This window comes from Maylandia zebra, linkage group LG7 (assembly GCF_041146795.1).
Source record: "Maylandia zebra isolate NMK-2024a linkage group LG7, Mzebra_GT3a, whole genome shotgun sequence".
Classification (NCBI taxonomy): domain Eukaryota; kingdom Metazoa; phylum Chordata; class Actinopteri; order Cichliformes; family Cichlidae; genus Maylandia; species Maylandia zebra.
Window position 1 is genome coordinate 50,221,559 of NC_135173.1, and position 16,472 is coordinate 50,238,030.

General features: G+C 36.5%; 2 protein-coding genes across 7 annotated transcripts; both read right to left on the reverse strand.

Moving 5' to 3' along the window:
• Positions 1–1,785: 1,785 nt before the first annotated feature.
• LOC106674467 (uncharacterized) lies at positions 1,786–9,138 on the reverse strand. 6 transcript variants are annotated; one of them, XM_076886590.1, is made up of 11 exons: positions 7,910–9,138; positions 6,619–6,720; positions 6,496–6,523; positions 6,196–6,336; positions 5,917–6,089; positions 5,540–5,676; positions 4,902–4,995; positions 4,127–4,455; positions 3,865–4,033; positions 3,286–3,410; positions 1,786–2,950 (listed from the first exon to the last, which is right to left on the reverse strand). In XM_076886590.1, exons 2-8 carry the CDS (start codon positions 6,649–6,651, stop codon positions 4,267–4,269), a joined length of 795 nt encoding a protein of 264 aa, XP_076742705.1. In that variant the 5' UTR covers positions 6,652–6,720; positions 7,910–9,138; the 3' UTR covers positions 1,786–2,950; positions 3,286–3,410; positions 3,865–4,033; positions 4,127–4,266. The 6 variants fall into 6 exon arrangements, with proteins under 6 accessions (XP_076742705.1, XP_076742704.1, XP_076742706.1 ...); XM_076886589.1 differs by lacking the exon at positions 6,496–6,523; XM_076886591.1 differs by lacking the exons at positions 6,496–6,523; positions 6,619–6,720.
• A 99-nt stretch (positions 9,139–9,237) lies between these two features.
• On the reverse strand, positions 9,238–14,682 carry cplx4a (complexin 4a). Its single transcript, XM_004549659.3, has 3 exons — positions 14,332–14,682; positions 12,355–12,442; positions 9,238–10,336 (listed from the first exon to the last, which is right to left on the reverse strand). Exons 1-3 carry the CDS (start codon positions 14,493–14,495, stop codon positions 10,109–10,111), a joined length of 480 nt encoding a protein of 159 aa, XP_004549716.1. The 5' UTR covers positions 14,496–14,682; the 3' UTR covers positions 9,238–10,108.
• Between the last annotated feature and the right edge of the window lie 1,790 nt (positions 14,683–16,472).

Consider the following 16,472-nt stretch of genomic DNA (forward strand, 5'->3'; position numbering starts at 1 on the left):
GTTCGATGATCACGCTTCAGAAGCTTTGCAATTTTGAGACTGCTGCATCCCTCTGCAAGATATCTCACTATTTTTGACTTTTCTGAGCCTGTCAAGTCCTTCTTTTGACCCATTTTGCCAAAGGAAAGGACGTTGCCTAATAATTATGCACACCTGATATAGGGTGTTGATGTCATTAGACCACACCCCTTCTCATTACAGAGATGCACATCACCTAATATGCTTAATTGGTAGTAGGCTTTCGAGCCTATAAAGCTTGGAGTAAGACAACATGCATGAAGAGGATGATGTGGACAAAATACTCATTTGCCTAATAATTCTGCACTCCCTGTATACCAAAGGCTATTATCCTCACTACAGTACCTTGGGTTTGAGTGTCCCCTGCTTGTTTCCCTCTTCACTCTCCTCCTCTACCTTCTTGCTTACTTTACTCTCCTATTAAAAACAAAAGCAAAAAGGCCCCAAAAAGCTAAAAATAAACATAACTGTTACATGATAAGGACAGAACCGTATGAAAAACACACATTGTTGATGTGTGTAAATGATGTGATACCCCATGTAGGATTGTACTTTAGCATTTCATTTATTAATCCATTTATGTACTGTGAAGAAATAAAACAATACTGAAAAACCAGATGGTGTATGATTTAGATTTTACTTTGTTGGAAATTAATTCCCAAGTTTAAGCATGGCTTGGGGATACAGTCAAATGGATAGGTACAAAGTACAATATTTAAATAGTTTAGTTGAAAAGCTTATGCTTCTTCCTGCTCCTTTTTGAACATGGACGTTATTTGGAGTTGCGGTTGCTCGTTTTCCTTTTGTTTGCTTTGTTCATTTGTCTCTTTTAATTCTATTTTTTTTATACTTTTTCAACATGTTCAAAATAAAGATTCAATCAATCAATCAATCATTATTCTAGATAGAAAAATACAACAGTGGGTAAGGGGAAAACCATAAGTTCTACAAGGTAATAATATCTTGAATAATGAATTAATAATAAACATTACCATTATTTTGTCTGTGTTTTTGGTGAATTTGAGTTTGACTTTTAGTGATGCTTTTCTGATTTTAACTTTACACTAAATGCACTTTATTAAATTAAAACTGTCCCAAGAGCTCCACTGCAGGTCCAGTGTAACAAGTGGTTTAACAATAGGTTTACTGTGATGACTTCCATCCATCTGATGTGTAGAAAAGTAAAGATTTACATTATGCTCATCCTGACCAATGCTGTGACTTTCTGGGGAATAATTAAAAGCCTTGACTTATTAATAAAGGGTTTCTGTTGCCACAGTGCATCAGTGAGCATAACTAAACTATTATGGCGCTGGTACACAGCAAAATCGCCAGTGTTAAATTGACACCGTGAGTGTTAAATTTAACACTAGAAAAGTGTCTATATGTGTCCACTCTTTTGAGTGTTAAATTAACACTTTTCAAAGTGTTATATTTTTAACAATGACCTAGTGTTATTCTAACACTGTACAGAGTTAAAGATTAACACTGACTAACACTGACCAGTGTCAACAATATTCTACACTGGTGTTAAGTGTTAAAAAGTAACACCAAATAGTGTTGGTAGTACTTTACACTAGCCCTGGTGTTTAAAAATTTAACACTGAATAGTGTTGATTGTCTAACACTAACACTAGTGTCAGGCAAATCATCAATACTAGCCAGATTACAATAAACTCCCATTAATCTCTGATATCTCTACTGCTACAATTAATTAAAATGTATTCACAGCTACAGACACTCTACCCATTAAAAGAAACAACAGGACAGTGTTCAAAATACTCTGTATTCAAACAGCAGATACACCACAAATAAACAGCGCATAAATATATACAAAACTAGAATATTGGACAATCTACATTTTGTCATTAGTGTCATTTGAAAATAGCCCATTGTAAGGTCTATAATACACCACATTATCTACACAGATCAGTGCAACAGCATCCAGTTTATCCTCAATAACAAATGCATTTAAGTGACCATTGATCATTTCTTCGGTCTCCATATTACTTAGAGCATGCACAAGCAGCTTTAAGTACATCAAAACACACACAGGAAAACATGCTCTACAGGTTCAACTATTTTCCATTTTTGCTCAAAATGTCTCATCCTTTTAGATTCTGTTAAGATATGAGAATGGGTTTTCAAGCTGATCAAAACATTCAACTTTTCCGAGGTTTCTCTTGATGACAAACATTCAACAACAGATTGTTTTGCATGTGCAATGACGCATGTCATTAACACTTTCCTCCAATGAACCAACTAAACACTGCACAGTACTTTCAGAACTCCTGAGGATTGTAGTTGAGAAATAACAGTCCTATACATGTCCTGTCACAAGATGAGCCACATTTACAGGCTGTGAAACAAAGGTTCTATCATAAGGTGCAGGCTCAAAATAAAAATTACTGATGACCTCTGAGTCAACAAAGTCTCCACGTGCTTTGAAGAGGTGTTGCTTGTAAAAGATAAATTAATATCTAGGCTGTCCAAAGCTCAAAAGTAAAAACGTTGCTAGAACTTGACATGTCTAAATAACACTGAGCAACTTGTGTGGTGTATCTTGCAAAAGTAACACAAGAACAGTCAAAGTACTGTATAGTCGATGTCTTTAGACTGTACTGTGAAGAATTCTTGCTCTGATTTCCCTGACCCGAGGACTCTCCTTCACGCTGCCAACATCAATGCCATACACGGTGGTCTGGATGAATGTGTAGAAGTTGTGCAATGCTTCGTCATAGGACACGGCAAATACAAAATGTGCCTTGAAAAGCTCGTCAAAAGCTGCAACTCCCGTCTGCGTCACACAGGGAATGACCTTTTGATCTAGGACAATGTAGAAAGTCTGGATGATGTTCTTTCTTTCTCCAACACACAGGAGGAATGGCTGAGTGGGGCCAGCCTTAAGAAAAGTCTCCATGCTACCTCCCACCTGAGGGAGTGAAAGAAACCAAATGATTCACATTAAACAAAATTGGTAATCGGATGTTGAGTGGCAGTGCTGCCTAAAATTAAGACAATATTAAATATATTAATTATATTATTATATAAATATTAAAATGTTTTACTTCGGGCCCACAGTTATTTTTGTTCCAATGTGTAATTTTAGGTTTAATGGTAACAATAATGTGCCGGCGTTGCAACACCAAGCCTATCTGGCATAGATATATCTGCTGCACAGTGGAACTCCTTGCCCTCTTAAAACATCTGATAATCTTTTCTCATCAAAAGAGAAAGCTACTTTAACACATTTCTAAAAAATCATACCTTCATGAATTTCATTAGGTGGTGAGCAGCATCTGATGTGCTAATCTTTGAAGACTTCCTTCCCTTAGATGTTGGAGGTAACAAGTGAAGCAGCAAAAGAATGGCAGCCAACTCGCAGTCCCAAACTACAGAATAGGAATTAGGATAATCGCAATTACTGTCATTTTAAGGTCCACAGCAGTCATTTTGTCAATGTTATTCAGTTTTGGATAACTGATAATTTTTCAAATAAAGCAGTTTTCCAATGTCTTCAGTATGGTATGAAAATTCATTTCAAGACACTTAAAATCTTCTGGCCACCAAGTGACGTAAATATTGAGTCATAACAATACTAACATTAAGTAACTTTTTTTTGTCAAACTTTAAATGCCATTAAAGTTTGTTTGTAAATTCCTTTTCATACCATACTGAAATGAACAGAAACTCAACGTAATTTATAAAATCGACAGCTGTATTCCAATTTGTTGTAAAGGTGCCAAAACATGTTTTGATTTAATAGTATGGTCCACCTAATATATTGTGCTGTGGGAATTGTGAAAATGCTGTAAAGACATGTGAAGTCTACCATCTCCAACTTACCACCCTCATCAGAGTCCCCCTGTGCAGAGACAAGCAGGTCATCCAATTCTGTACTCTGAGACAGATTTTTGCAATCTTTGATGATTCTTGGCTTGAAGAATGTTGGCCACTTTGCAAGGAATTTACCAGACACTTCCTCCCCAAACAGCATTGTGAAGTCTTGGTCAATCTGAAACACAAAATGTGACAATAGAAAGAACGCATTAACGAGCAAACAAACAAAGGAACCACACAGCTGTCAGTCAATCAGTTTATGCCTTACCAAGCCAGGTGTATCCAGAAATCTTGGGAAAAGGTCCAGGACAGAAGAAGCTGTGGCTGGATCTTGAATCACTTTTTGCCTATGTTGAAATGTCACCTTCATTTTCTCTTTGACAACTTTCATATCAGTCGAGTGCCTCATCACTGACATAGCTTCCTTGCATTCATCACCCGACAACTGTCTCGCATTTGTTGCGAAGTTGCGAAGAGTCTTGGGCTGTCTTGAAAAGCTGACTTTGATTTCTTCATCTCTTCAGTAGAGTTGCGCTGCACAGTTTTCAATCTCCATGCCAGGTAACCAGAACCACTCTGGTGATCATAGAAATGTTCCTGCCGAATTAAGAGCAAGAGAGATATTTATTCAATATTGATTACCTGCTACTCTGTTTGTAGCAAGTGAAGAAAACTCCTGACTGGTGGGATTGTTCAGTGCTACATGTCAAAAAGCCAGTTATGGCATCATGCATTAGAGGTCTATTTAAATCAATTGTTACACAATGACATTTTTTTACATTTATTTATTTTGGGTCCATTAGGGAATAACTTGATAAACTGCCTGAATGACAGACTGACCTGAATTAGTCTTATCATATGATTTCTTTAACCACTCCATCAGAAAAGCCAACAACAAAATACTTTCACAGACCACTGACTGTCATATCTGCAGGTGTAGGCATTTATCACGTAAACCACAATCAAAAAAGTCTTAATTGCATAAAAACTGGGTCACAGACCCAGGACTATGACACTGACAGCATGTATGCATCATAACTTACATAACCATTCTTTGAATCTGGGTCCTTCAAGTTTGGGAACAAGGTTGTAATCCCAAGTGCATACATAATGCGGACACTTACTGGTGGGATCCTCCTAAAAGGCAGATACAGAGAACACGAAAACTATCAATTATTTACCCCAACACAGATTCAAGTTCAATTATAAAATGTCAGCAACAAGAACAACATGTATCCAGGTGTATGATTTGAACTACCCAAACTACCTATCATCTGTAAATCATGACTGACCACATCACACACGTGACAGGTCTTTAAGAATAATGAAAATGAAGACTTGGATTATGCTCCACATGGACTATGACAATTTGATGCAGACATTTTCCTAATGTTTTGCTGTTGTCAACCATCCCTGTTAAGAAGCACTATATTCAGAAACTACAATAATGACAATGGAAAATAACATCACTCCATAACAAATTGTGACTTTCTTTTGAAACATTATCAATATGGGGTTAGCAACTAATGAAAACTATGATTGATTTGATTTAACTTAACAATGACTTCATGACATATAGAAGAATCTATTTAAGTGGTGCAATAATGGTAAACAACTAAAATTGCAGACAAAAAAAAACAAAAAAAAAACAAAGATTTTTCTTAATGTTTACATCACTTACCCATGACTCTCTACCATGTCTGCCACAAGGATGTTCACCATCCTTCTTCTTGTAGTATCAGAGAGGCAGTTTGTTTTCTCATATTCCTTAAATACTTGATCACCATCTGGCTTTGAATACAAGGCTGCTCTGATGATCTGAAATAACAATTGCAAGAAATTCATAGAAAGCACCTACCAGGTGGGTATAAAAATTATCAGCATCAACTGCTATAGCCTTTGCATTAATCACTACATCTTATTTAATCATGAGAGGGACCATTGTTTTGTTTTTATAATTTTTTTAATAATATTTTTAAAGATATTGAGTATTGGTACAAATGAACAGGTAATTGGCAATCTTAAGTTACAACATATCATATCCTGAAGATTACTTACATTTCTTGCAGTGTTGCTGTCAGGAGGTCCTTCAATTAATTGTCTTTTCCGAGCTTTGGTAGATTCGAGTATTATTGTTGTGTCTGAACCTGATGATGATCCTCCTGATGCAGGTGACGGTGACAACTCTAATGAAGATGTGTGATCTGAAGAAGACCCTGCAACACTGTTGTCTAACAATACAGACAGCCTCATAGATTTAAACATGATTACACCAACTATAAATTAGTAAATTTAACAACGCATTTTTAAATGAAACATACGGCTTAAACTTCTTACCACTGCATTCTTCAGTGAAGACACTGAAAGACACCTGAGATGACTTCAAAAGTTCATCAAATATGTCCGAATCCACTTCCACTCCCGCAGAATCCATCAGGACCAAATTGGTAGAACCTGGCAAACTGAATTTCACCAGCACTAAAAAAGAAACAATCAATAAAGTTCTATATGAATTTATAATTCATAAATCCGTGAATCACAGTTTTACTTTGACAATATTTATAAATTCTTTATTCATTCAATTACTAAAAGAATTATTCATTTAAATTAGCAATCAATGTAGTGAAGTAAACTTACAGTATTTGCCCTTGATCTGCAGTGAAGGCTTTGAGTAAAGTACAAGTAAATCAAAACAATACTTACATGAATAGTATATGAATAAATTTACTTAGTTACTTTTAATCACTACACTCAAATGACCTCCTTGCAAAAATTCGGAGTAATTGTAGGCATCGTCTGTCTTTGGTACCCTGACCCATTTGCTCATTCCCTTAAACTCGACAGGAACCAGCATATCGCCACCTTCCAAGAGTAGAACAAAACTGCATAACTGCACTGCAATACAGTAGTCTCTTGATAATCGCGGGGGTTAGTAGAAACCATATTTCTTTTTTATTATTTTTATATACTTTAAGCCATAAAAACTCTCCCTGCACTCTAACAAACCCTAATATAAAGAGGCAGAAAAATGCTTATTTTACCATGAAAAAAAAACAATCTAAAAAAAGAAAAATGCCTTATTGTCACAGAAATGCATAACATATGAAATTACCGTAATTAACAAGATGTAGGGGACATACTCTAGTGTAAAAATCTTTCCATCTATACATACTCTCAGGGTAGCCTTAAGCATCCTAGTTCACCTAAGCCAGTGTCTCAAACTTCAATGAGCTATGGGCCACTGCCATCTCATTGGAGGGCCACTTTAGTGTTCAAGTAGTACAAAAAAAAAATACAAAGAAACCACCCACAAATATTTCCCAAAATGCAGTTCCTCGTTAGTTTTTAAAATTTCAAATATTGTATAAGAAGGCAAAACCGCAAACTTGAACGCATTTTTCTCACTCCAAACTAACCGAAGCCTAGCTCCGCGGCTCTGAACCGTGGTTAAAAAAAAAAACAAAAAAAAAAACCTGGCTAATACGTCGGGTCCCGCGTCGGGCTCGTGGCCGCTAACTAGCTTTACTGTCAGCGAACACAGTGTACACTCGAGTATAAACAGCTTACTTACAACTGGGCTCGTCAGCCAGTCTTTTTGGCTGCAGTGGTTATTATATCTACATGCTTTCATCTTCCGTTTCTCGCGGGTAGCAACTCATACTTTCTCCCTCCCTCGCACTCAAACCGGGAGGGAGAGAGGGAGGGGGGAGTCCCACACGGGGCCGCGGGTTTGAGACCCCTGAACTAAGGATTTAGCAAGTTTAATTTGAAAATAAATAAAAGGCGTTTAGTAAAAACTGTGACATATATTAACAAGTAATATTCGTTATAGTCTGCCAACAGCCAGATTATGCTAAATGAATGCTAGGAAAGTAACTGGTACTTTGCAGTTTTAGCTAGCAGTAGCCCAGCTTAACAAAAAACAGTTAAAATTCAAATATGACACTTAAAGATAATGTATTTTGATACAAATACTATTGTTTTTACTAGTTATCATGTTACTTGTTCTAACATCAATCTAAAACTTAATATTTGACCGAATAAAACTTACCGCAGCAGCAAGAAAAAATGGCGACCGAAGATTCTGAAATGCGAAGCTCCACAGGAAATGAAGGCGTGGTCTAATTTAACACCCACAGTGTTAAAATGCAGTAACGACTAAAATCCACACTTACACTTTTCAGGAATCAACTCCCGATGTGTTATTTTAACTCGATTAAGTGTTGAACTAACTCGGAACTCTGTTGAAATCTACTAACACTGAAAAATCAACACTGGCATTTTTGCTGTGTAGGTAACTCTAATTAAGCTGCGAGTATACAGGAGAATGTTTTAAGCAACTAACAGAACTTCTGCTCCTGTTAATATTTTGTTAAACCTGCACTGGCTGCACTCATTGGTGAGTCAGTTTCTCTGTTTAGCACCTTAAGGAGCTAACAATTTCAAGTATTAAGCCATTATGATTACCGGTAGCTAACTAGTGTTATTGTTTGCATTTATCCATTATTATTTCAGTGCTTTAACTCTTACCTTTAGCAATGTATATCAATACTCATGGGTAATCATATAATTTTTCATTATAACTGGTTATTTTTTTAGCAACAGTAAATTTTTCAATTTAAGAAAAAGTATACTTTAACAGTGCATTGCTTGCTTTAAGCTAACTATGTTAGCTTAAACTGTTTAGCCATTACTTTTTGCTAGCTGTTTAAATAGTTAGAAATGAAAATATTTTCATTCTTAAATCTCCATTTGTTTCACACTTTACAAGCATGTCTGCAAGCATGTTTATGCTGCAAAGGTTTTGTTGGCTGAATGGAGGTGTTATGGAAATATTCCAAGCTAGTACTTCCTTGTTCTGTAAAAGGAGAATTGGATAGTTGGTTTTTCAAAACCTGAGTTTGTCCTCTCATCTGGAGAGAAAGAGAGGAGGACGGCACAGGCTGACAACCTTGGCTGTGCTGATCCTATTAGACGTAATCTCCAGACTTTACAAATCCACATCTTGGGTTCATGTGAAACTCCTAAGGTTGTGACTCCCTGTCCCCCCAGCCCCCATCCTTTTCTGCCTTATAGTTCCAAACTGTTTGGATAATGCCCAATTAAATTAAGACCTATTTATTTACTTACTGTATTAGTCCTGATTCAGTAGATGGGATTATAGTTACTTAATCTTAAATATTTGATGTCTGTACAACAGAATTTCTGCTTGGCTCACCAGTTTAAAAGCCACTAAATCTGATTGTAAAATCACATTACCATACACAGTACATTCATAACAAGGTGTTTCCATTTAAATTGCTGCACATAACTGACACATAAAAAAGTCAGATATTTGAGAAGATATTTCAAGCTTAACAATGCAAACCAAGACATTACTTGTATTCCACACATGTCTTTATTTGAAGTTTTCTCAGTGTAGCCACCATGTGTGTTTTAAGCGTTTATGAGCATTGCTTTTATTGTAATGATTTTGAAATTATAGTTTGTGCAAATCTGCAAACGTCTCCGCAAATGTGTCAGACACAACAGTTTTTATTACAACTATAATGTCAAAACTTGTAAAGATCACCTTTTGTAGTAAGACCGACAGAAAAAAAGACTACATTTCATTAGTTCAACACCATATACAAAAGAAAAATCACCATGAAACCAAAAGGAAAGTGGAAATACGCAGACAGGATTGGTTTAATAAGTCTTGGTTATTTTAATGAACCGCAAAACAATTTTAGAGATTGAACATTTAAATTTTTTGATAAACAGAGAAAAATATAATATATTATATGACAATTACAAATTTCGAAATATATCAGGGCCTGTAGCTTTATGAAGGAGTTATGAAAAGAAATCAACTGTGGCAGTGGATCAGGAAAATGTACTTTTCTAGATTTCTTGTCTAAACGGGGATGAGGGGGAGGGAGCGGATAGGGCACTCAGCACATGATTTCAAATAGTATTATTTTGTTTTTATGGAAAGTTGGAAACGATTACCCACCGAGTAATCAGCTGACATGGAAACCTTTAATGTATATTCTTAAATAGATGCAGACTGGTTGTGGTAAAGATATAACACCCTGGTGAAGATAATGCCTTTTCATTCTTATAAGAAAAATGAATACTTTGCAGGCATTTTTACGTTTTGACTGTATCCCAGACGTGTTTTTTCCCCCAGGAAGTGGTGATATTCATTCCTCTCTTCTCTCTTCTTCTTCTTCCCGACTTTGTGAACACACACGCCCTCTCTGGCTGCTCACATGACGGAACACTTCTCTTCTGCTTTGGTCTTCAGCTCGGTGACCGTCGCCGAGGCCTTCTCCTTCAGCTGGTCCATGTCCATGTTCTGCAAGTTTTGAATTTGACCCAGGAGGGAGTCTTTGCCTTCCTCCTCTGTAGCGTCCTCATCCACCATCTTGAGCAGCTCCTCGGGCACGTCCACGTCATCCCCGGCCATCTCGATCATGTTCTCATCCTGCTCGCTCTGCACAGTGACAACATCAGAACAGAGAGCACGGTCAGAATCCAGGAACATCGGTGCGTTAAGGTGAAAGTTGATTTATAAAGCGAGCTGGATAATGATCACTGCATTTCTACATTTTATGTTGAATTCTTACAAAGAGAATTGAACAGGCTTTTTAAAGATCTACCTTTTACCCCTTTATTTTCAAATTAGGCACATTTTTCTGGGTTTGAAATCAAATTGTAAACAAGCAAAGTTAAAAACAAGGCAGAAGACAAACAGATAGACTCTGATATCTGTCTTAATCCACGTTCAAGTAACTGCACTCGAGGATATTCCGGCTGGCTGTGTTTTTATCAAGCAGGCATGAGTCTCATCTGATGTTATTATCCACACTGCCACACTTCATGTGTCACTGCATCAGAAAAGATGTTAAATTTAAAGCCTTTTTTTTTTCAACAAATAAAATCTAATCACTTAATATCTGGAATAGTCATGCAGTAGGCACTGTGCTGTGACTACAGGTACTTTAAAGTTCAATCTGAGGGATTATCGCAGACCTGCTTTATCCTTTCCTATTAGAATCTAAAGATATCCTCTATAGCCTTGCACGAGACCTCATTCCTATTTCTTACCACACCAATGTTTTTATTCATATTGTCTGCTTCACATAATTCAAAGAATGTTTTTGCTTTTTTCTTGTTGCTGAAAAATCTATTTCAAATGCTAATCTCCAGTAAAAACACTTTGACCTTTGTTCCCTTTAAGAGTGATGAGCGATGTAGCCATCATTCTCCAAGCATAATTACATTTGCACGTACTTCTTTCAGCCATTATCCTTATCATAATTATGTGGTTTCAATTTAGAAGAGAAACAGTGCTAAGAAATCCATTTGCCGTTTGAAACACAAACACAAACAATGACATGCCTGCTGCAAGAGATTGTTAGAAACACCTCCGGTAGCCAAGGTCATCACTTCATTTCTTCATTTAGATAAATAACAATCACGATGTTAGAAAACCTGTAACAGAAACTTATTTTGCCATTTCCACCAAAGAACACATAGTTAATCACATGTTTATCAAATTAAAGGTCCCTCTTTTGGTCTTTAGCTCTAAATGGTGTTAAAAAAATCTACCATACCTTTTTTTCTCCTTCCATTACAGTTTCTTTTTCTTTTCAGAGTCCTTGGAAATCCTGGAATAGCTCACTTTGAACACTCTAAAGTAGATGCTGCTGTTTCTTAAAGCCAGATCACTCTGAATAACTTTGGTGCTTCCTGATGAGCCTGGGACACCTGTTCAGTGGCAATTGGCTTTGTCCGACTCAAGGCGCAGTGCGCAACACATAGGCTAACATCTCCGGGACACTGGCTGAATCTTTTTCCACTAATCTACTGGCATGACTTCTACCTCCTGTTGTCCAGGCTGGAGTTGCCAAGCACTACTATTAGAGTAAGATAGCCTAAACTAACCATGAAGTAGCTATTTCTACCTACAGACAGGGCACTTAGCTCAGCCATCTAATTTTCTTTATAAAGCTTAATAAAGGGTTGTCAATTATTATTACCTGCCCTAATCTTTAAAAAAATCCCTCATACATACCTGTAATCTAATTAAAAAATTACATTTAAACAATTTAAAACACATTTATTGTAAGCAGATACAGTATAAGCATGTTTTAATGTTTTTTAAACCAAAACCACCAGGGTCTATTAGGTATATTAATATATTTATATTTGCAATTTTAATTGTACTTACCTCTGTTTATAGCTAGCTTCTATGAAAATATATTGAATGTTAATATGTTTATAAAATGCTTGCAAAAGTGAACTCTTGTATTGAAAGTGCATCTATTAACTCAAGTAAACCAATAGCTGTAATTTGCTATATTAGTAGACAATGGTGTAAATCACCAAAAAGCAATAAAAATCATTCAGATTTCATGGAACCTGACACAGCCTTAATTAATATAATGAATCTGTATCAAATTTGAGTAAGTCCCCAAAGTAAAAGTAAAAAAATGTGGGTATACTTACCTTTGGGAGTCTGTATTTATCTCTGAGGCACACCCTCAGTGTTGCCCTCTCTGCCTTCTTATGCAAGAAATCTGCATCTCTCTCCATCCTTCCGGGACAAAAAAATGTTATTAGTAAACTATCCTTCAGTGTTGGCCATTAGTCATAATTAAAAGTTTTCCCGAACCACGAATGTGCAAGAAATCTGGTTTACTTTTAGATTTTCTTTTAAATTCTGACATAACTACAGAAAAAAAATCTTTAAAGTATTTTATTCTGCTTTTTATTGTTTGGTGTTCATCAATGCTCAGTGCCTTTAACATCCTCCAGTTAATTTCAGTTTTATGTACTAACATGGTTCATTCCACCTACAGGCTCTCAGTATGTAGTTTAATATATAAAAAATAACATTTTACTTACTGCTAGTTTACCTATTAGCTGTTTTTGGAACGCTCATGCTGTATGTAATAGCAGCTTTAATAAAGTTACGTTTAGTAGACATATGTGGTATAGCTGTTCTTTTTTAATATTTAACATGTAATTTTTTTTCTTATTTTGCAGCTTTTAAAAAATATGTAAAATGTGTAAAATTAATATTTCTTATAATAAAAATTATACAATATTTCTTAATGTATGCTGCCCAAGTTTAACACTTATAACTTTAAAAGATGAAGTACATGCTGAGACTGCTGCTCAGCAAGAACATTTGCATATTTAATATAAAAATTATTACACTGTAACATTATAAACAACATTTAAACTTTTTTCTGAATGATGATACTTTGATCTTTGAATCATGATTTTCAGATTATCAGTGATAAGTTAAAAAAAGTTAAAAACGTGATGATCGTGATTGCCAGACTCTGCATATTCCTGCATTTTTGAGACAAAGCTTGTGTACTTTCCCTCAGCCAATTAAAGATGGGATTATTGGGCTAGACTGAGTCAAGCAGGTTTGAAATCCAGCCAAGACACCACAATATAAACTATAGTGAAAAAAACCAAGGTGGTTAAGGTTAAGATTTCCAACAAACTCCCATTTATTGAAATTTTATTCACAGCAGTACAAGTTACAGATGGCCTATTTTTGCTTTGAAGAGGTGCTTTTTATCTTTCGTTTTCTTTCTTTAACAAATTCTGTTTGTGTGTGAATCATCATTTTGGAGAATTTGATCAATGGTAGGATTGTGCAGTTAATACAGATGTAGACATTTTCTGATGCCTTTCAAAATTAAACGGATTTAAGTACCCAAACATGGGAGTAGAGAGGCAGGATTAAACTTGTTATATAATACAGGCTGCATGGATCTGCTTCATGCTGCAGAATCTGTGCATTTAAAAAAAAAAAAACTAATTGAATTTAATTATTTGTAAACTCACATTATGCCATTATTTCAATATTTAATGTAGCAAAATTATTAATGTTACTTTATTTTTAAAGACAAGTAAGAAAGTGAAAAGAAAAAAAGTGAGAAAATGCTCTTCACGCGGTAGGTTTTGCTTGATTATTTGTTTAAATTCAAAATTTGAATAAGTCACTCAAAATGTCAGCAATAACTGTTCTCGATGCAGAATCAGATGACAGATTATAGAAGATCACTGAGCTGGGTCCATTATGACATATAGCCCTGACGGATTATATTGTAGAACAATATGAATTAAAAAAAAAAAAAGATTAAATGTTACAGCATTTTTAATGTGGTGGTATGATTTCTGTGACCTTCAATGACAGATCCACTGCTCAGAAACACACCTTGCTTATTGTAAATTCAAAAGAAATAATATCCACATTGGCATTAAGATTTAGTGAGGCTAACGTGTGAAGATTAAAGTCATATATTAAGATTAAAAAGGGAAAACTGTGAAAGAAATGAATGAGATGAAACAGAACACAGCTCGTCAAGGTCAGATTGCACAGTCAGCAGCCATACTGTTTTTGGTGGGCCCGTGACAGCCGTTAAGAAAAAAACAGGGGGTACCCTCCATGTTGCTACTTACTTTTCCTCCACCAACTGTTTTTGGTACTCTTCATACTCCTCGCGTGTCATCCCTGCGGCTTTGGCAGGATCTGAGGGGGTGGCCTCCTCTTCTTTGTCACCTCCACCGCCAAGACCCATTCCTGACAGGGGGTTCCCAATCATGCTCTTGATCAAGAAAGCCATCTTCAGTTCTGGGACTCTTTACCCTTTACGGCTACGAGGAATTTTGAGCTGATGAATATGATCCTGCTCCCCTTCGCTTCAGCTTCCTATAGCTGTCAAATCCAGTGGTAGCTCTCTAGCTAACCTGCTGCTTGTCTATGGACCCAAGGACACACTGGCAACAAGCAACAGAAACATACACAACACACACACACACACACTCATGCACACACTTAAACGCACACACGTTTTGCCTCGTCCATAATCTGGATTTAATCCTTCCTGCTTCACTATACTAAGAGGCAGATGGCCTGTTTTCTCTCTATTTTTAAATCATGCGGGACTTTCTGGATGTTTTTCGAATAACTCTGACACTGCGGGGATTCTTTGGCAACAGTTGGAGACGCGCTCGTGTCAAAAATCATTTTGGAGTGGGGCGTCTTCAGTTTATCACCACACATATGTGGCTTCCACCCACTGCTGCTTAATCATATTAGTAAAGTACGGGTTGGCCCGTGTGCAGCTCATACTGCCAAGAGCAGAGTAGCAGGGTGGAGAGAGAGGAGCAGGATTAGAGTCTTGTTTATCCCTGTGAAGCCATCCCTCAAGCAGTGCTATTGTTCCGTGGGAGGATGATTGACAGGAAGGGTGGGGACCTTTCATTTCATTTCACTATCACGCAATCAAAATTTAAGTTTGGCGAGGAACCTGTACACGAATGATTGCACGCTGAACATTTTAGGAAAGCTGCTCTGCTGATTTAATAACTCGGTGGTGCTCATACTACCAAAGAGAGTACAGTGCAGATTGTAAGAGTTTATTTTTTTGTTTTTAATTTCATTAATACAATCAAACAACATCATAGAGAACTCCTGCACAACATTTAAACCACCTGCCTGATTGTGGAGGCCTCATTCATGTTGGATTCAAAGCAGCTCTCAGCCATAGGAGGATGGATATGAGACCTGTCATGGTGGCCTGTGATGTCTGGCACCAGAGGATCCGTACAGTTCTTTGAGTTGTAGTTTTGAGCCTTGAGTACTCCTCCAGTCTGCGTATCGAGGTATCCTTGGGCAAGATGCTGCACCTGGAGATGAACCTGCATTCATCAGAGTCTGAATATGGAAAATAAAACCACTTGTGTGAATGCGTGTATGATTGGGTGAATGAGACTTGTTCTTTGAATGGAATGCTTTTCTACTCAGTTGCAGCAGAGAAGTGCTTTATAAGTACCAGTACCGGTGACGGGATGTACAATCCTGCTGATATATTTTTTCAAAATATATTGAACACCATAAAGGAAAGAAACAGTATGATAAACAAATAAAGAGAAATTATTGCTATTTAAAAAATAATGGGGTCATAATTACCCCACTTGTAATCACTTTACCTGCTCAGGAAGCAACCACCATCCCATGTTTATAAAGAGTGTGCTGGTAATGAGCTGGATGTTCCCCCTCATGGTGTCCATCATTTTTGAAAGTGCTTTTAATTTGTTGGACCAGAGAACAGTTTCCTTCTTCACCTTTATTTCATCCTGCATGACCTGCCCAGAGATGGGGGGGTTTCTGTAACTATTCACAGTTGTTTTCAGAAGTTGATGGCAAATATGAGGTTTTTTTCTTCTCGGTTTTTACATTTTTTTAAAACCCAGAGAGGTAAATCTGCTCTTTCTTGCCTCCGAAAGAATTGAATCTTTCACTTTTTATACCAAAATATAAAAATTAATACAATTTGTTTTGGTTTGTTTTTACACAATGTTTTGCTTGTTTTCCAGTTTTGCTCTAGTTAACAAAGTCATCTGGTCAGCTGCCATTCTAGTCTCTGTATTGAAACTAGTCAAATAAATATCCAATTTATGGATGGCCATGAAATTGATCCGAGGCCCACAACAACTACATTTTGTGTCAATACATTTTGCACAACTATATCTAGAGTTTACAAAGAATGGTCTGGAAAGGAGAAAATCTGATGAGTCTCAAGTTGTGCTGCAACATT

Excerpts from the sequence above, each read along its gene's own strand:
- LOC106674467 (XM_076886589.1), bottom strand. The coding sequence starts at position 6,712 with ATGCTGGTTCCTGTCGAGTTTAAGGGAATGAGCAAATGGGTCAGGGTA. Across the intron at positions 4,996-5,539 it reads GACATGGTAGAGAGTCATGG|GAGGATCCCACCAGTAAGTG; the intron begins GTAAGTGATGTA and ends TCTGCCTTTTAG. Across the intron at positions 4,456-4,901 it reads CAGATTCAAAGAATGGTTAT|GAACATTTCTATGATCACCA; the intron begins GTAAGTTATGAT and ends TTAATTCGGCAG.
- cplx4a (XM_004549659.3), bottom strand. The coding sequence starts at position 14,495 with ATGGCTTTCTTGATCAAGAGCATGATTGGGAACCCCCTGTCAGGAATG. Across the intron at positions 12,443-14,331 it reads AAACAGTTGGTGGAGGAAAA|GATGGAGAGAGATGCAGATT; the intron begins GTAAGTAGCAAC and ends TTGTCCCGGAAG. Across the intron at positions 10,337-12,354 it reads ATAAATACAGACTCCCAAAG|AGCGAGCAGGATGAGAACAT; the intron begins GTAAGTATACCC and ends GTCACTGTGCAG.